Source organism: Carya illinoinensis, chromosome 3 (assembly GCF_018687715.1).
Source record: "Carya illinoinensis cultivar Pawnee chromosome 3, C.illinoinensisPawnee_v1, whole genome shotgun sequence".
Lineage (NCBI taxonomy): Eukaryota > Viridiplantae > Streptophyta > Magnoliopsida > Fagales > Juglandaceae > Carya > Carya illinoinensis.
Window position 1 is genome coordinate 13836424 of NC_056754.1, and position 21391 is coordinate 13857814.

At 33.9% G+C, this 21391-nt stretch overlaps 2 protein-coding genes across 2 annotated transcripts; both read right to left on the bottom strand.

Annotated features, from left to right (window-relative positions):
- Positions 1 to 10617: 10617 nt before the first annotated feature.
- On the bottom strand, positions 10618 to 11952 carry LOC122304512 (UPF0481 protein At3g47200-like). Its single transcript, XM_043116786.1, has one exon. The coding sequence runs from the start codon at positions 11950 to 11952 to the stop codon at positions 10618 to 10620; it is 1335 nt and encodes a 444-aa protein (XP_042972720.1).
- A 5814-nt stretch (positions 11953 to 17766) lies between these two features.
- LOC122304513 lies at positions 17767 to 18771 on the bottom strand. The gene has a single exon (XM_043116787.1). The coding sequence runs from the start codon at positions 18769 to 18771 to the stop codon at positions 17767 to 17769; it is 1005 nt and encodes a 334-aa protein (XP_042972721.1).
- Positions 18772 to 21391: the final 2620 nt, after the last annotated feature.

A 21391-nucleotide genomic window follows, 5' to 3' on the forward strand; every position in this document is an offset into this window, starting at 1 on the left:
TCTTTTTAAACAGATTAAGGTATCAACTCTAGATTCTCATTTCTCTTTAAAAACTCTTAAACTCACCCTTTCACGTCTCCATGAGTTAGTTTCCCCCTTGTTTTTCAGATCACGTCTTTCACATCTCATTTTTTCTAGGATTTTGTCACTTATAAATATGCATATATTTTTATTCTTATACATATTTGAAGTAACCTTAATTATTTATTCTACATTACTCATAAAATTCTGTATAAGAATAAAGTATTTTCTGGCATGACTGATATAGACATGAGCTATTTTAGCATTTTGTTTCTGAACTATGCAAAAGAGAGCGAATATGAAATTGTGTGCATAAATTATATTTTTAGTGATCTGATTCTGTTATGTTATAAAGATGTTCTATACTCTGATATGAGATGATGTGATTTCTAAAAACCTCTTGCATGACATTCTGTTTCTGTTTCATTCTAACTTTACCATAGATGTAAAACTGTGGCCTCTGTTCAAGTTGGTACCAACTTTTCAGTTTTCAGTGCACTCACTTTGGAATCAAAGTGGTTCTCTATTTAGTCTTTCTTGTGTGCACACTCGGGACCCTGAGAATAATAAGGAGAAGATTCATATTCTGTTTCTACTCGGTTGGTTGTCGGGATTTGCACATGGAATTATGTTCTGATGTGATGTTTCAGTTATGTTGTGCCATTTGAATAAGAATATTTTTGAAATTTCACTCTGAAATTTTGATAACATGTTCTAACTCTGCATTCTGAAAATAAAGAGTGTTTTGTTCTGCATTCTTAACTCTGTAAATACTCATGTTTGCATACTAGTATATGTGCTCTGCTTACTGAGTTGTTGATAAGTCACCCCTTTATCTCCATAAAATTTTTTAGATATTTTTTATGGTTCAGCTGGAGAACAAGAGTAGAATGTTTTGGAAAAGTTTGATGATCATATATAAATAAATGCTAAGGGTGCAAGTATTTTTGGAGGGTCGTATTTTGTAGGTTTGTTTACCTTTGTCCATTATTTTCGCACGTCGGGTGATGGAAAATTTGAGTCTTTATGTAGTTGTTATTCTATTTTATTGAGTATTTTGTTTAGTATTTTTGTGGAGGAACATGGATATTCAGGTTGAGCAAATGAATTAATTTTTTTTTCGAATTTTATAATTGTAATATTGGAGTTGATATTCACTAATAAAAGCTAATTCTCTAGATCTCCGAGATCGATATGTTATAGTTGGTATCAGAGCTAGGTTTGAGATTCTGTAGACTTTATGGATTGATGTTTGGGAATTTGAGGTTTAAGATTTGATTGGCTTATTTTATAGGCTATAAGACATGACTTGGAGGTTTAGATTTTGGACGTTGACATAAGTTTGACCGAAAGCCAAGTTTGAGATTTTGTAGACTTTATGGAAATTGAGGCATTGGATATCTGTGGGTTTAGGTAGTCACTTCGGCTTTGAGATATAGAAAGTTTGAGGACTAAGAAATGATTATGTGGAAATTTAAAGGTTTAGATTTCGGGTTGACTCCGTGGAATCTGTTTTGGTTAGGTGTAGACTTGTGACATTGATTTTTTACAAGAATTATTAGGCTTGTAAATCCAATGTGGTGGTTAGTTCCTTTTGGATGTACTTGATTGCGATACAATGCATTTGGGATTACAAGTGTTAGAGTGCACAGTGGAAGCGTAGTTTTGGTGATATGATAGTTTGAGATTTTATTCCACTCTTTGTATGAGGTTTATGGATTATGTGGAAAGTTCGGAATTATTATTAGGTTTTTGATTATATTGTTGAGGTTAATAGTTTAGACTTAATTTGGATCTTTCGAAGTGTAATGCGATGTGTGCAAATATGTATGAATGTTTAAGTATTTGAGTGTTGATTGTAGGTGCAACAAATTTCGAGGTCGAAATTTTTTTAAGGGAAAGAGAATGTAACACTCGAGTCCAGTGTTAAGCTGTTTAAAAAAAATAGATTTATAACTATGAAAAATCCATTTGAATTTTCAAATATCTTTTTAAAATATAGACTACGGGCCCAAAATCTCTATTTTGTTGGATTATGATTTTACCTTGAATTTGATATTTAGTTTAAAAATCTTTTCTGGGCCGAGATAACTTTTTTTGAACAAGTTTAGTTTTTAAAAAGTTTTAAATCGAGGCCTAATTTACAGATCCAGCCAATGATTTGTTTTTGAAGTTCTTTTTTTTTTTTTCCAAACATATTAAGGTTACTACTCTAGAGTCCCATTTCTTTTTAGAAACTCTTAAACCCACCCTTTCACGTCTCCATGAGTCAGTTTCCTCTTCGTTTTTCAGATTAGGTCTTTCACGTCTTGTTTTTCCTAAGGTTTTGTCTCCTATAAATATGTATATATTTTTATTCCCATGCATCTTTGAAACAACCTCAGTTATTTGTTCTGCATTATTCATGAAATTCTGTATAAGAATGAAGCATTTTCTAGCATGGCTAGTGTAAACATGAACTATTTGGACATTTTATTTTGAACTGTACAAAAGAGAGCGAATATGAAATGTTAAATTATATTTTTTGTAATCTAATTCTATTATGTTTTGAAGATACTTTGTACTCTGATATGAGATGATGTAATTTCTGAAAATCTCTGGCATGACATTCTATTTTTATTTCTATTTCATTCTGACCTTACCACGGGTGTAAAACTGTGGCCTCTATTCAGGTCGATACTAATTTTTATGTTTCCGGTGCACTCATTTTGGAAGCAAAGTGATTTTCTGAGTGGTTTTTTCTGTGTACACACTTAGGGTTTCGAGAATAATAAGCGAAAAGTTCACATTTTATTTCTACTCGATTGGCCTTCAAGGTTTGCACAACCCTACCATGGAGGTTAAACATGGAATTCTGTTTTGATGTGATGTTTTAGTGATGCTGTGCCAAAGGAATTTTAAATAATAATATTTTTAAACTTTCGCTCTTAGATTTTGATAACATGTTCTGACTCTGCATTCTGAAAATAAAAAGTGTTTTGTTTTATATTCTGAACTCTGTAAATGTTCATGTTTGCATACTAGTATGTGTTCTCTGCTTACTGAGTTATTAATAACCCATCATTTTATCTCCATAAAACTTTTCAAATATTTTTTATGGTTCAACTGGAGAATACAAGTAGGAAGTTTTGGAAAAGTTCGATGATCATTTATGAATAAGTGCTAAGGGTGCAAGTATTTTTTGAGGGTCATATTTTGTAGGTTTGTTTACCTTTGGTGTTTATTTTGGTACGTTGAGTTATGGGAAATTCAAATCTTTGTAGAATTGTTATTCTATTTTATTGAAAGTTTTGGTTAATATTTCTGTGGATGAATATGGATATTTGGGTTTGAGCAAATGAATTAATTTCTTTAGAGTTTTTTTTTTTTTTTTTTTTTTTGGATTTTATAGTTGTAATATTGAAGTTGATATTCAGTAATAAGAGATAACTCTTCGGACCTACGGGACTAGGGCGTTACATAGAGAGAGAGAGAGAGAGAGAGAGAGAGAGAGAGAATAATGGCAAAATGAAAGAAAATTATAAAGAACAATTAAATCTGTAGATCTTCCTATGAATACCTTATCAACCTTGTTTCCAACAAGCATCTTGATTTGTCGAGTATAGGTCTACTTCCTTGGCCCATACCTCAGAGAAGTTTGTAAAGGTTTATTGCCTTGTAACATCATAAACTATTGCATTTATGAAAACAGATCAATAGTTAAAAAACAGCTGTAATTATATAAGAGAGTAATACCATAATAGCCATTGTGACAGGCCAAGAAACCATGTGACTTTAAACTTGCTGAGCTTACATATTAACATCTTCTGAATACTTTTGGAAAAAATTAAAAAAAAAAAAAAAAAAAACATATTAACATCTTCTCTAACTAGCTGTTGTCACCACTTACACATGCCTTTTTTTTTTTTTTATTGGCACCGAGTATCCGAAACAGTATCCTGACTAATCTCGGGGGTGCACAAGTCCTCGACAAGGAATTTTCCACAAGTCCAACTCAAATAATTCAAGAGAAAAATCTCTAAATCTGATGACCCCTAGAAATTTGTTTGTACCTAAAAGGATTTGAACATTAGACGTAGGGGGAGCCAACTCCAAACTTAAGGCCTTTACATGCTTCTTTTTTATTATTATCATTAGTACTAACACATATATTCCTTTTGACAATTGAATTATTTCTGCCTCTTAATCATGAGATGCCATTCGTTAGTTTGGCAAGGCACCAGGCTTGCAAAACAACCAAGTGGCCCTTCGTTTCAATAAGGTCGGCTATTCCTTATCTCGAAGTTCACCTATTGTGTATTTTATATTTTTGTACAATGAAAAAGGGATGGGAAGTCAATTATGTGTCAAAATCAGGTAAAAAAAAGGCTATGTACAAGTATATATTACCAAATGGCTGGTTCAAAAACAGAGCATATACCCGTCAACCATATATTGAGAGGACATTAAGCAAAAGTAAAAACATGAATCCAAAGTTGACGATAGGTTGATTCGAGCCAAGCATACTCTTAGTTGCTTGTCAATGAACAATGTATAGAGGATATATTCTACTATCTACGATAAGATCCCAGATAAGGAGATATAAATCCCATTAACATGGATATTTCCCATATTATACCATTGTCTAACTCCAATTTGTATCAATTCAATTTGAATAACCACCCTTGCTTCAGCATAAATTTTAAATAGATTGGATGAAATCCACTATATTCCCCTGCACAACCACCACCCACTATGTTTAAGTAACTGTCAATGCTTTTACACCATAGACTATATAAAAAAAGGTAGGCTAAAACTATCACATCGAGTACAACTTTTTGCCCATGTGACAAGCACTGGTTGTCAATGCAGTTAATCCAATACCAACGCAACTTTGTTCATTGAGACATGGAAAGGTGAGTATATAATACTTTATATCTAAAAAAATGAGTGGCTTTTTTTTTCCCCCCCCATAAGTAATAAGAAGTTTTATTAAGACAAGTAATTAATAGGTATAGCCTGAGTACATAAGAAGTATACATACAAATACAAATGGAAACACCTAAATTCAAGCTAGAAAAAGCAATAAGAAAATCATAAAGATTATTCCCATTCAATACAAGAACATCCATATGAAGAAAGGCTCTCTAAATTCTCCCAAAGAACGTTCTCTATCATCAAAACACTATCCATTCTTTTCGAGCCATAGGCACCACATCAAACATAAAAGGAATCATCTTCCAAATACCAGCAAGGCAAGGGCTACCCATAAACCCTTTCCAACAAGACAAGAGATCCACCATCCTAAAAGGCCTTGGCCACCTCACAATATTGTAGAAACAAATGATCTATGGATTCTTCATCTTTCTTATACAAGTAAAAAAATAAAAAATAAAAAATAAAAAGAAAGAAAAGAAAGCAACTTTACTAGGCACCTTGGATCTCTGAATGCACTTCCAAATGAATTGACTGGCATAATGAAAAGTCAGTATTTTATAATATGAGCTGACAATAAGGATGGAATTTCCAGCTTGATTCCACAACAATCTATCCTTCCTTTCCTACACAATCTTCATATCATACAACCTCCTGACACAACGGGCACTTCCCAATTATGAACATCTCTAATAAATCTCACGTTCCATTGAGGCATATTATTAGGAAAAAAAATAAAGAATCAATCATTGTGGCATTTTGGTCAGTTGCGATCCTAACGAGAGAAGGGAAAGTATTCTTAAGAGCCATGTCCCCACACCAAAGATCATACCAAAACCGAATCCTATCTCTTTCACATGCCTTGAACGAAACATGGTTAACAAAATACATATAATAAAAACTAAAATTCAATTTAAATTAATCGATATAAATATTATACTTCATTAAAATAATTTTTTATTTTACGTAAATATCCTTTAATTTAAATAAAATTGTAAAATAATTGTAGACTAACAATAAATTTATCATTTTTCTTTATTAAAATCGAATTTTGCTGGTACAGGGAAGTTACATTCAGGCTCGGTTTGCATACTGGGATGAGATGTTTTCATTTCATCTAGGGTTGTACCATTCGGTAGTTTTGGCTATCCAAATGCAAGATCCATTTCTTAATTTTTGGAAACATTCACTTAAATGAACGTAAATAAACAGTAAAAGCTGACATGAACATACTCTATAAATACCGTGGGACCCACACCTTTTTCAAACCTCAAAAATTAAAAATTATCTCATCTCATCTCACTATTTAAACACACATTTTGTTTACAAACTATTTTATCTCATCTTAACTCAAAAATTTTACTACTATTCAAAATATCTCAACTCATTTAAACTATATAATCAAATAAAGCTTGAGAGCATTAGTAGTGGCCTTAAAAAACTTTGGCCAAAATTTGACTAGAAAATTCATTTTTACAAATTTTAATTAGCCATTTTTCACAACACCAAATAATAGACTCAATAAATCTATCATTATTCTATTAAAATATTGATTTTAAACTTTTTATTATTTTAATTCAAATTGTAATTTGAATATTAATTCACTATTAACAAATTACACATTAATTTTCTAACGTTCATATTATTGCAATGAATAAAATTTTTTAACAATCATTTTTTTATAACGGTCATATATTTTCAACTGATATGTAGTTGTATTAAAATTTATTCTTGTATTTAAATATTTATTCATTATTCTTTCCAAATCTATCAATATTTATTCTAAGGTTGTAACTTTCAATACTGGCTATTAGGATTAGAAATGCATTTTCTTTTCGAGTTGAGAGTCTGAGACCAAGGTAGTGGAAAAATGTTATTATTTTATTCTGAGAATAATATTTAACCAACCCAAGGGGCTAGCCATATTTGGCCATCAAAATAGCCTTGGGCTATAATCACTGTTCATTTTTTGAGTCTATTACAATAACTTATTGTGTACCTCATCTAAACTTTGACCAAATTTTAACTTTGTTGAGTCTATTACTAGTGTTCTGAATCTTGTAATTGCGCCAAACCAGCAAAAGGACAAATAGACGAGGTAGCTCTGACATTTGAGTAACCAAAGACATCGAGTAAATCGAACTTCCATGTAACATATATGTAACAATTTTCAACCTCTTCCATAATTGTTCAATCTTAAGTTGTGACATGAGTTTCTGCTCTTAAGCCCTTTCATACTCATATAGATCCTTGATCTTCGATTTTGCACAAAATAAGAGAATGAATTTAGAAATCCTTAATTTGGCACGAAACTTGTTGTCTTTGAACTGAACAAAGTTGCAGATAAATGGTTTTGGCTTACACACCAAACCAATATATTGTGCATTCATTAAGTAGATGATATAAGTTAATAAAAAAAAATCAAAATATTAAATCTTGAGAGATATACATTATCTTCTATACTAGGTAATAAATTATATAATTGGCATAAATGTGGTTGATTTGTTGAATACATGATTGTTGCATAGGCTTGACTTGAGTGTGAGGTTTCATATTTGTAAAGCTGGTTGTTTGGAGGCTTGTAGTCATGATCTTACAGAGGTGCTCTTGCCATTTTGACAATGATAATGTTTGAATACTCATTACGTGCAACCATCTACAAGTTGGAGATTAGGGTCTCTAATGTCATTGCATAGTTACTTTAACACATAGTAAGCCTAAAAAATGGTGCCCATTTGTGACGCCCTGAGCCCTTTTTGGGATTGGACGGTGATTGAAGTGTCAGAACATATAACTCAAGACTACATATTCCCGTACATGACAATTAAGATGCATGCTCCTAGAATATTTCTAGTAGTATGCAATAAATTGTAGAGAAAATTTATATGATTTTAAGTAAGATTGAGAGCAATTTTCCAAAATCATTTTATGGTACCATTAAGACTAAATATCCCAAAACAACTTCATTGTATAAACATCCAAAATACAAGAGGGAAAAAAAAATGTATAGCCCTTTCCCTCTTAAGAAATTTTCAAAGATGGCTTTGTTGAGCTTTTTAGGCTCTTCATGGCCTCTTTGACCACCAAGGGATCTGCCTTCTTGCGTTTCCCCATGGTTAGTCTCCTGACCTGTTACAACTTCTATCATTTTAGGTAAGGAGTGGTAGTATAAACTATCATAGTGAGATTTCGAAAAGTCTCAATAAGTTAACACGTAACGTACAAGCAGATAAAATAAGCATATAAAGGAAAATAATAAGAACATATGCATGGACATATACTTAATCTAAGACATTGACTTGTGCATATACATTACAGAGATTTGGTGACAGAAAAACATGTTTGACCTTTCCTTTTAAGAAACACTTATAATTTTTTCTTAACACATATTACCCATATCATGTAATTCTTATAACATGTAGACAGCTACCTTACGGCTCCCTACTAGTTATAACATCTCCTACCAACTCACTTGACCTGTGGTGACTACATTAGATCACTTATCATTATGTGGTAGTTCGCATTTCCCCTTCACCGCATCTATCTTCTACACCCACTAGTGTTAGGTGCTATCTCGCTCTGGAATCCTTTGAAAAGAATTCATTCAAGAGTAGACATAGGAGCTCTACTATGACTTTCCTCCATCTTAGCATTTGAGGTCATGACAAAATATGTAATGAACTTTTCTTTTTGAAAACAATGCACAACCCAAAATACATGTGATATGAACTTGGGACTTTTTTCTTTCATATGCAGCTTGACCATGTACATGTCGTGTACTATGTAATCATGACATATTATCAAACAACACATTAACGCATTTCCCATTACGATTTGAAAATATTAAAATATGCAATTCACTTATCATGAAACATGGAAAATAACAATCGGTACTAACATGGCAAAAAACATTTTCTTCATCATGCAAGTATACAAGGTCGAAACATCATGTACATGTAAGCATGGCAAACATCCCTTAAAATACAAGCTTCATGATCGAGCAAGCTAAAAATATAATTTAAACTATTAGACGTAGCAACAATACAAACCCTAATCTGAGTAGGTGTAGGTGTGTGTTGTGTCTAGGGTTTATTCCCTCATGGTTTGTGAAACCTATTGAATGGGGAGAATGACTCTTCATGTACTTGGCCTAGAAGAGGTTGCCCTAGGCCTAATGTTATTCCCTCATGGTTTTTGCCAGCCCTTGAGCTACCCTTTATATAGATATCCAAGTTCCCACATTCCCATGATATAGATAATCTCAAAAGTTGGATGCATATATGCCATGTGTCACTAGTCCCTTAGCTTCCACTGAAACCCTTCCCCTTCTTCTTTGGGATTGTTCTCCTTGGAAAGTCCAAGTGACTTTTGTAGCTTGAGTGACAAGTGACTTGCCTTCTTGTTTAAGAAATCTGAATTCCCTAAGTGCCCTTAGGCATGACACAAAGTGGTCTAGGTTCATTGAACCTTTTGGGGTGTTCTGGTTTTTCAACAAAATCCTAATTCTAGACTTTGGTTTCTTAGGTGTGTGCATGCTTGTCAAGTGGCAAATGGCGTGTAGGAATGTGTGTTTGTGCCCCTTTGTTGTCTGTCTCTTGCTCTTCCCTCACAAGGATTATTCTAAAACCTCAATGGGTGTGTGTGAGTTCCCCATGCACCATTTCCTTTTTTCTATGCATCATTTCCTTTCCCAATCATCACCTCTTTTTAGAAAGCCCGAAAGCCTAAATGCATGCATGACACTCTAAGGGTTGGTCTTCCCTAGATAGGCTTGACTCTTAACATTTCCCTCCTCCTCTCCTTCCACTTTTGAGTCTATATTCGATGCATCTAAGGGATGAGGGTTGGTCTTCCCTAGATAGGCTTGACTCTTAACATTTCCCTCCTTTCCTTCCACTTTTGAGTCTATGTTCGATGCATCTAAGGGATAAGTTCGCATGAGTGCCTAGTGAAATATGAGTGGGTGAATGGGGCGTGTGCCTTAGATGTGCCAATCCCTCCATGCCCTTCTCTTCCTTTGGTTTCTTTTAAAAGCCCTCATGAATAGTTGCTAGGCGGCGATGATATGCTTATCAAGAAAGCGTCTTCCTTAGGTTTCAAGTGATGTGTTTCATAGAGTAAAACAACTCTTATCTCTTTCAAGTTAGTGCCACCCATGCCCTAACCCTAGTTAGGATTTTTGCCTATTCCCCTAATTACCCTTCCCTTGGTCGAATACTACATAGCCCTTTGGGCCTCAAATGGACTTGGACAAATAGGCTATTAGGCCCAAGTAATCCCTTCAAAATTCTAGTTAATCAACCATTGGGCCAAAAATTCTAATCAACCCAAAATTAAAATAAAATAGCAGGTGAAAGATAGGCAAAAAAAAAATCGGTCGTCACACTCTTCATCCTTTTCGGATCTAAAATTAAACAGTCCATGGATCTAGAGTCCAAATAAATAAATTCATCTTCGGCTGGTTTAAAAAGTCTAACATATACTAGATCCACAAATCACACGCCACTCACCAAGATCGAAGGCCAAAGTGCACTCAAAACAAGATTTTGGAAATAAAAAGACAACAACAATGGCGAGAATTTGTAAATAGAATCAAAACACAAATTGCATATGAATACACGAATTTGGCATCTTCTTGCAGCATATCCAATTTCACTTCATGTTTGCCTTGGGTGCGCTGAGCTAACCCGTTGGCAATGGCGGCCCGTTTACAACATTAGAATGCACATAGGCATAGATGGTGTAGAAGGTCTGCAAAAACGTGAGCACTAGAAGTACTAAGCCAGCCATTGCCGAGATGAATGTCCATGGCGTCTTAAAATACGTACCCTTGAAGCTCGCCCACTGCCAATTCCAGTCATTCCTATAGTATTCCTCCACGCCAATGAACAAATTGGACAGATAAAACTGATCAAAACCAAACAACAAGGACCTGCCCAAGTGGCTGACATGTTTCTCAAGGTCGCCGTCGGACCCAACATAATTGTCGATCACTCTGCGTTCGCTAAGGTACTCGACGTCCTTGTCGCTGTTCACGAGGCAATTCAAGAAATGAGCATATGACATGAAGTGCTTGGTGGTGTTGTTGCGTTCCTCCTCGAATACGATGCAGTTAATCAAGAAACTGACCATGAAATCGTCGATGCTTATGCCGGGCATCTCAATCACTCCGCGTTTGAATCTCACCGATAAGAAGCTGCTCTCTTTGACCAGATTGACCTTAATTCCCGAGCGGAGGAGCTTCGAGACGCAGGGAATAATTCGGAGGTCGCGTCCGCTTCCCTTCTTCCGTTGCTGCTCTTGTTCGCGTGGGAGATAACTTAACCGAACCAAGTCCAGTAAATGCAAACAGCTCTCTTTGTAATTGCGATATCCATCTACAACTTCCTGGGGCCGGCGCATTACGTTGTTGAAGAATCGCATAGCGAGAAAGGGCAACGGCTCGCGGTACTTGCTGTAAACGGAAGTGTCGTACAACTTCTCCAGAACGAAGAAGGGGATCTGATTGTGGAGCAGAAGAAGATCCCCGTAGAGATCTGGAGATGTCCATAACATCCTGGAAAGAGGGTCATCGGCTTCGAACTGTTTCAAGGAATTAACCCTGAGAAACAATTCTATTATAAAACAACCGTCAAGAACCAAACCTTGGAGGAAATCGACGGATTCCATGTTGTGTTCCCAGTCAGAAGATTCATAACACTTTCTGGCTTTCGTTTCAAGTGGGCGTATGCTGGTGACAATGTCCTCTAAGGCTATATATTTATTATCGCTCAAGGAGGAAGTGAGGTACCTCCATTTTTGCTCCTCTGTCTTTATTAGGCAGTCGTTCAAGGGCCCGATGGAGACAATCCGAGGACAGGGCCACAGGCCATTCGTGACGCGATCACTCCGGAAGATGCAAGCCTCCCCCCTGCTGGGTTGGCTTTGTAACCGTAGCTCAATCACCGACCGCTCATCCATCCGGCTGACGAGTCCCTCAACGACCCTTCGAGTCTCAACGAGATGACTGTCTTCCATGGTGGATTTTGGTTTCAAAGAGTTTGAAGTTGGGAGCTGGGGGCGTCGTCACTTGCAACGAAACTCTTTACAGGCATCGAGGGGGAATATCAAGCAATCCTAGAGTCCTCAATCAAATACAAGTCGAACAAGTAATGGATTAAAGATGAACCCTCCAGGTTCACTCTCAAGAAAAGCCTAACCCAACAGAGAGAACAGGATTTCCACCGACACCACACCACACCAGAAACAGTGTATCCTATCCAAACCCAGAAAAGGCAACAGGAAAGATACAAAACTTAATCCCAGAAAAAGGAAAAAAGAAGATATCCAGTTGAGGTTAAGTTTGGGTACGGGCATTCAGATATTTTGTAAAGGAAAATCTTCTTATTATCTTCGCATTCAATGTATCATATTTATTTTAATTTATTTTATTTTTTTATAATAAATATATAGTATATAAATAATAAATAGAATAATTTAATTAATTTAATAATAATAAAATAAAATAAAAAATAAAAAATAATATTTTAATATATAAAATATATATTATAAAATAATGTATAGCATTCCCTTTTTGTAAATAATAATAAAAAACAGATGAAATGTAACAATATAATATTAAATAATAAATGTCTCTCGAATAGCAAAGACACTTGAGACTTCAAAAGTGTGACAGTCTTCTACTTACCACCGGGATGGGCAACTGAGGGGGAAGCAGGCAGGCCACGTCAGCAGAGTTAAAAAAAAAAAACTAAATGAAATTAGGAAGGAAACATAAATTAGAAGAGGAAACAGAAAGAAACGTCCGTGGGTGTTGAGCCTTCCACAGCTGAAAAGAAACAGAAATCAGAACTGACTAAAAGAAGAAGAGACGCAGTGGCACATTCGGTAGCTTCTTCGTCTTCGTCTTCCATAGTTGAGAAGAAAGAGAAATGGGTGTCCGGCGAAATGGGTGTCGTGCACACGAGTGTCGCCGTGGGTGATTTGCTTCGTCTTCGTCAATCTTTGTGTATTCATCTTCCTCTTCGTCTGGTTTGGCATCAATACCATCCAACTGAACATTCATCTTCATGGGTATTGCCGTGGGTGTCGTCGTACTGTCTTCCATAGCTCGTTGAAGGCTGATGGAATAAAAAGGAATAATGGATCCAATAAATTAGTTCAATATTTTTGTTCCACGTTTCTTGGTTGAGTTACGAGGGAGAATCATTGAAAGCTTGAGTATGTAGCTATATTGGAGAGATGGTTGAGTTTGATAAAGCTTGAAAAATGGGAGGAAAGCTTGGTTTACCTAAGGTGATCTCGAATGACTTTGAAGAAGGCAACATTTGGCTGTTTTTGAAATCGGTATAGTTTTTACTACTAATCAGCATCTTAAATGTTCTCTAGTTAGGCAGGATCAGAAATTTTGGTTTCTTTGGGGAAGGAGCAGAAGCAGGGGAGAAGGAGAGTTGAGAATGAGAAGGGGAAATGAAAGGCTTCGGGGAAAGAGAAGGGCTTTGTCTGAAACGCACCGTTTCATGCTGAATGAAACCCTCCATTTCACTAATCTATATAGGACACGGTGACACACCGGTTAAGCAGACCAGTTGCATTCAGCATTTTTGATAGAACTAGATGGGGAGCACGTCTGTTTCTTACTACTTTCACTTATTGGGTTACCCCGTTTCCGGTGCCCCACTCGCCGCTCTGAACTTTTTTTAATCTTAAGATCGTTGATGTAGTGTAGACAATGAGAATAGACGAGGTGTTATAAATAAAAGTTAAATAAAATATTATTAGAATATTTTTTTAATATTATTATTATTTTAAAATTAAAAAAAATTAAATTATTTATTATATTTTGTATAGAAATTTAAAAAAAATTATAATGATAAGATGAATTAAGATAAAATATTTATGTATCTAAACTAAGCACTCTGTTCATTTTTTAATATTGATGTTCTTCATTCTCGTTCTGGCCATAATACTCAACTAGGGCTGTTCATCCAGGTTCCGACCTGGAAATCTGAGTATACCCAAACCGAAATCCGGATTTCAACCTGGACCGGATTAGCCCGAATCAAATCTCGGCCGGAACTCGGATAAATCCGGGTTTTACAAAATCCGGATTCCAGGTTCCAGATTCAACCCATTTTTTTTTTCAGGTTTAAAAGCATAATTTTTTTTAATAAAAACATATATTATATTAAAGATTTTTTAAGAAAAATCAATATTGAAAAGCAAAATTCTCTTTATGTAAAAGCCTATATTTATTATAGCAATTTTTAAAAAAATGTTGAAAATCATAGGTGTTTTTTTAAAGCCTATATTTTGTGAAAATTTTTCTAAGAGGTAATGTTAAAAACCATAACATTGTTCAGAATAATAAAATATATAAAAATGAAAAACTAAAATGCATTCAATCCATTACATATTACATTATATTACAAAATATAAAATTACAAGACATGAGTTCCATATCAATAACATAGTCTTCCATGTGATTTAATCACATCAAATAAAACTTCAAATGTATTCGTTGTAGCCACCCAAACGGAAGATAACCGCCACATTGAATTGAATTCCTAGTTCTCTGCAGCCCACCAAACTGAAGAGTAAGAATGTATTTCAACAGAGAAAAACACAAACCATAGAAGGAAACACTAAAAGCATGATGATGATCTTGAGTTTTAAATGTGAAAATCTAAAATTTCTCTATCCAAATTCTCAACCCATTTATCTGTTGATGATAAGGAAATCATTTTCCAATCAATGCTAATAAATGGTGAATGAACAACCATATGTTATCCATGTACCTGCAATATCCCAGAAAACTTGTTTGGGTTTCTGCCAGATCAGCTCAGATTACACAAGCATGTTAAGAAACTAGTCTCTAGAAGTGGATACCACGAGAGTATGCTCCAAAAAGACCACGTTCTCTATACATAACCAATCTTGGTTGACAGTCATATATGGTGCAACAGTCTGATATTTCTATTAACAAACAATCACATATAGGCTTGAGTTTTGCAATCCAAACACATCCAAAACATATTACATTAAGAGTATATAAATAATTTAGTTGGTCATATTCATGTGTGTGTAAAACTATGTAAAGAGAAATCTGAGTAAATAAGTTATAATTTATAAATGTGGCTGTTAGTCACATCATTATCTGCCATTCAACTAAAGCCACCGATGGTCTTCTAAACTATTAAATGAAAAATGGATAAAGCTCAAAGACAAAGAATCCAAGGTATTTTGTTTATGAATGGTAGAATCCAAGATAAATAACTAACAATTCCTAATTCGAAATCAAGTGTTCATAACCTTGTCTAAGACAAGATATATAAGACAAGTTTTATTTTACTGATCTTAGTTGAATGCTTCCTGTAATGTCTGTTGCCACAAGTGAAAGCCAACCTTGAAACAAGATTACTTCAATTCTCCACGGGTTATCCTCTATTATCATCGCAGTTGCTGACTTCTTCTAATAGTCAATTTCATTCAAACAACGAGTTCTATCATTTCTCTGTAGGCAATCTCAACGTGAAATCGTTCTAATGATCAAGGTTTTTGTAGAATAACAGAATATTGATACTTTCAAATGCCTTTTATCATGTACAACACCACTTGAGAACTTGCAAGAACGACTTGACTGCAATAGTAAGCAGCATACAAACAGGAAAATTATAAAATGGGATATCCTTCCAACTCAGATAAAGCCACAGCATTGTCCACAATGTCATGGCTCCAAGCCTTCCAACACACATCAATACAATCCAAAATCTAACATTTACCCACTTCTCCATAGCAAAAAATCAAAGCCAATTCTACATAGTTTACAACTTGGGTATGCTCTCTTCCTCAACACAACAGCACAAGAGACAAAACAACAAATATCTTAAACCCTAAAATCGTAAAAGCCAAAGATGGAGAGGACAAGCAGCCAAGAGAATAAAAGAATAAGGATGTAGGTGGTCCATAGCCCTGGGTAGATGAACCGCTCTGTGTTCCTATTCAAATTCGTCGGCTGCAGCACCGTCACATACAGACTCACTATTCCGATTTTTCAATAACTTACTAATTTTTTGTTTGTCTTGAATCCTTCAATTGGAAAATAAATTTTTGAGCCCCAATAGGTGATGGAATTGAACAAAAACCTCGAAAAAAAGTAACATTAAAAAAAAAAAAAAAAAAAAAACCAAAATCAACGAAGAGAGAACGCAACAGAGGGAAGAAATAAAACTTACCAAAACCCTAAAGCACTTCCACCGTTCGGCATCGCAGATAGCTTACTGAGACATAGAGCAGATGAGAGAGTGATTTCGGGAGGGGCTAGGGCATCATAGACACAGATGCAAAGCACATAGAGAGAGAGAGAGAGAGAGAGAGAGAGAGAGAGAGAGAGAGAGAGAGAGAGAGAGAGAGAGAGAGAGAGAGAGAGAGAGAGAGAGAGAGAGAAAACTGGGGCTAGGAATCGGGGGGAAGACGAACTGGGTTTTGGGGGGCTGCGGGTGTGACGACTAGGGCAATGCCCTTTTTCTTTTTATACAACCTGGGTACTGGGTTTTAAACCCGGGATCCGGATTTAAAATCCGGTACCCGAACCGGATTCATATGATTTTTTAAATCTGGATTTCGGTATGGATTTAATCTGGACCAAAAATCGAAACTTAAACCGGATTTCGGACTGGGTCGTGTAAAACCCGGCCCAGATGAACAGTCCTATACTCAACCAATAAATGAACATCACTTCAACCTCTAAAGTCCCAACCTAGGCCGGTGAGCTTCAGTAACCATTCTTTTCAAATTCAATTGATCATTTAAAATTTCAAATTTCAAATCTCAAATCTTTCAGCGGTAAACTCATTTATTCCTATTTATTTTGACTTTTTTAAAAATGCCGTTCAATGGCTCGAGGAAATTATTTGCACCCATATATCTACACACGAAAGAACCATAGATCAGCCATCTCTGAAGACTAAAATCGGCCCAATAACACAGGCAACATTCAATTCAATCAATTAGATAGTCATAACCAGCGTTCAAAGAAGGTGGAGCTTTGCTATTGGATTATGTATATGTAAAGGATATTTTTTTGATGAATATAAGATGAATTTAGATATTAGTTATTCTATTTACATAAATTTTTATATTAGAATAACTATTTTTTCATTATATAATAATAAAATAATATAAGATAAATTTGACTTTAATTATTTATATCAAATTTCTATATTAGATTATCTATCTATTTATTATATAGTAATAAATAATTAAAGTTAAAATATTTAACTATGAATAATTCATTGCAAGTAATTTTTATCTCTAATAAGTAAAAATGGACTTTAGTTTTGGATATAGATAATCCGGTAACAATGCTCGTGTTCATCTTTACTTGTAGCAGATGCACAACATGTTTAAAGTGGTGATAGGATTTTTAAGGTTGGAAAGGGTTGGTTTTGCCTACTTAAGATGTAAATGAGCTTTGTATGTGGGTAGATTTTCTTTTTCCTTTGTTACTAAAACAAATAATTACAAATTCCTCAAGCTCGTTCAATCATCCATTATTGCCAGTCGTGTTGTGGCACTGTGGCAAGAATTTCAGCTCATGTTTAACGACATGAAGCTGATGCTATCACCAAGATAAGCCCTTAAGAAAATTAATATTCAGAATATAAATAAAGTAACAGAGCGTCATCATATGTGCCAATATGTTCCCAATAAAATACTTGGTACAGCTTCATGTATTGAATCATTGATTACAATTTAAGCCAGAAACATATATATGAGAGCAAGTGAGGAACTCATATAAAGTTCCAAAGTACAATACTAGAACAGGTTTAGCTAGACTTGAACCTCCCCAAGTTGGACATTATCCTTGGGTGCCCTTAGACGAACATACTCCCCTAGATAACCCTCAAGATGATCCGCCAAGGAGGGCTTGTCGATGTCTTCATGGTGATATGATTTGCAGACCAAGTAGACAAAAGTTTGGACAACGAAACCAAAGAGACTCACCATGACCAGAAACAAGAAGCTAAGAATCCCAACCATAATGCTAATTGCTATATTGGATCCCATGTCCAGCACAACAAAATACTCAAATACCAGTTCAATTGCAGCAAGGCAAACAGAAATCAGGATAAAGAAGGCAACTGCAACTCCCATCTTTCCCTTTATTAAGGCTTTGCTCTTAATCATGGCTTTAAGTCCATATACATCCTCCAACACGGACACCACGCTCGCCAAATCCCAAACGATGCTTATATACACTAACCCAATCAAATATAAGATCAAAAGAACTATTACGATCGCAATTCCAACTGTAGAAGCTCTAATAAACGCGGCCCACAAGATGAACAATACTGCTGCAACAATGTGGTACACTACAATAAAAAGAAAACCCCATATGAAAGTGACCAGAAGCCTTTTCCAAACCTTTGGGACAACACGCATGACCTTCTTGAAGGTAGTTTGTTTGCCTGTGAATATGCATGCGATAGTATAGACGATTGCGGCGGTTGAAAGGAGGGAGAGGATAACAAGGAAGATGAAGCAGGCTGCTCTGAAGAGCAAGAAATAAGTCAAATCAGAGGAGAAGGTACCAGAGAGATTATCATGCTCGGAAGAATTCTCTGAGGTGTTTTCCGAGTTGTACCTGTCGTATACAATATCGGAAAAGAGGAGGTATGAGATTTTGATTTGAGCAAGGAAGATAAAGGAGAGTGGGACGATCAGAGCTAGAGTGATTTTGCTGAAGATCTTTCTCCATGAAAATATGATTTTGAAGGATTCTTTGAAGATGCCAAAGAACCCCAGAAATTGAAGCTCGTGCTGTTCTCTGTCCATGTTCTTGGATTTCTTCCACGCCAAGAATCAGTGGTCAGAGTGAGTGGAACGATGTTCATCTTATAGCGGGGATGAATTGACAAGAAATTATCAGACTACCCTTGGTCTTTGCTGGAATTACCACAAGTATTCATCTGTTCCTTCCACGAAAGCACGGAGCAAAAGTTTATCATTTATGTCCCCAATTACCAAACTACCCTTACTCTCTGTAATTCTCTGTTTTTGGAACCTATCAACCTCAATTAATTAATTTTAGGCAGATTTATATTTTAGAAAATTAAAAAAAAAAATTCAATATTGCTAATTAATGAGAATGTGTATATTTCTCTCTCAAAAAATAAAAAATAAAAATAAAAAATCTTTGGTGAATATTTTATGTGAAATTGAGTATCATAAATATATATATATACACACACACAAATATTAATGAATGTGTCTATTATCAACCAGAAAATAAATTATTTATTAATATTTTATGCGCTTCAATACTAGTAAATCTCACCTTGATTTTGGTGACAATTATGAAGATATAATTAATTGTTAAAAATAAAACTATATAATAAGAGGGTAAATTAGTAATGAAACCCATGTTTTTCCAGGGGACCAGTGATAATAAAAGATGGGACCCCTTTACCTTTGTGGCGGTCAATATTGATACAAACTGAGTCGTCTCTGGAGTCTTATCTAGTCTTACCTTATCTCGTCGTCGTCTAGGTAAGACTCCAGAGACGACTTCGGATGTGTGATGGTTCATTGTATTATATTCTATCTATTCTATCTCATTTATTTATAAAAATTATTTAAAGATAAATATATTTTAATTTTAATTTTAATTTTTTAATTTTTATCTAATAATTATAATTTTTGAAACTTCTAAATAAAATATAAAAAATAATTTAAATTTCAAATATCAAAATAAAAATTATATTATAAAAATATTTTAATTTTATAATATTTTTATTCAAATTTCTTTTTTATCTTTTTTCAAAAATTCATAAAATATCATAACTTAAATATTTTCACTACTATTCATAAAATTATTTTTTTACTATTCACATATTTATCATATCATCTCATTTTCTAAATATTTCATTAACATGTTTCTTACCTTTTTTAACATAAATAAGATATCTTCAGGCAATGAGATGAGATGAAAATTTTGTAAATAATATTGAAATGGTTTGAATTATAATATTTTATGAGATTTTGAAAAAAGAGAAAAAAAATTCAGTAAAAGTATTATAAAATTAAAATTTTATTAGAATATAATTTTTATAAGTTTTGTAATTTGAAAAGGTTAAAATTGTTTTTTATGTTTTATTTAGAATTTTAGGAAAATTGTAATTATGATTAGGTAATAACTGAACAGAAAAGTTAAAAATTTGAAATTAAAAAATATTTATATATAAATAATATTTAAAAAAGAAATAAAATAAGATGAAATAACATAAACAAACAACCCATTTAGAACCCTACATTTTCAGTGTATTTTCCTATATTATTATATATTATTGAGACTTTAAAAAATATAAAAACTTTACAAAAAAAGCCAAATCGCTACGACTGAAAAGTGAAAAGTCCTCCGTGAGATTTGGTTATATAAAAATTGTTTTATTCAAAGTTTAAGACTGAGAAGAGACCAAAAGAATATTTTTAACCTTTCGGCACGCAAACGCCAGCATATTTAGAAAGGAAAAATCTATTTATAAATATAATTATATATTAATACTTATATCAATTTAACATGATTGATTAAAAAATAAATTTTATTAAAAATAATATTAATTAAATTTTTAAATATGAAAAAATCAACATTGATACATATATTAATATATAATTTTATTTATATATAATAAAATTCATTTAAAAAATAATATGTTCTCATATATATAAATATATATATGTGAGTGTGTGTGCCAGTAGACTGTAGTTTTCTTAAGAATTGTACATTATTGTTGAGTAGACGTCACGTTTTGGCTACTTTGATATTATATTAGTAGAATTAAAACGTCCAATGGACGTTTGCCTAGTGGAGGCAAATTATAAATGTAAAACTTTTTCATGGAAAAAAAAAATCCTTTTCTTCGGCAGCTGTCCCTTTAGCTTGTACGTCTCTGGTCTCCAGTCATAAAGTTGGGCCCAATTATCTTAATACGAATGTCAATAATTCTCAACAAGTGGACCATCAGTCTGTAGTCCCTCCTGGTAGATGGATTTTAATTTTTATGGAAATTTATGGGATTAGATTTTAGGAAAAAAAGTGACATGCACTAAAAGGCAAGCAATCCAATTGTGATCTTGAAGCTGCCTCAAGCTTCCATAATTCAATGTGTCATCCATCTGTACATAACCTGTTTTTTTTTTTTTTTTCTATTTCAATCAATCATTTCTAGCAAGTATTGTTGCTGTAAATTTTTTAAGCGGACATAATTTAATTTAAATTTAATTTAATTAATTAAGTAGTAGGTAATTTTAAATAAACTTATATCTTAATAAAATGACAAAAAAAGAGTGTTAGGATAAGACTGTCAACCTATATTTTTAGCGTGTCCCAAATACAACAGGTTACAGTTTGTTTTTTTTTTCACTTAGTCTGTGAAGTGACTTTTTGTTTTTGAAA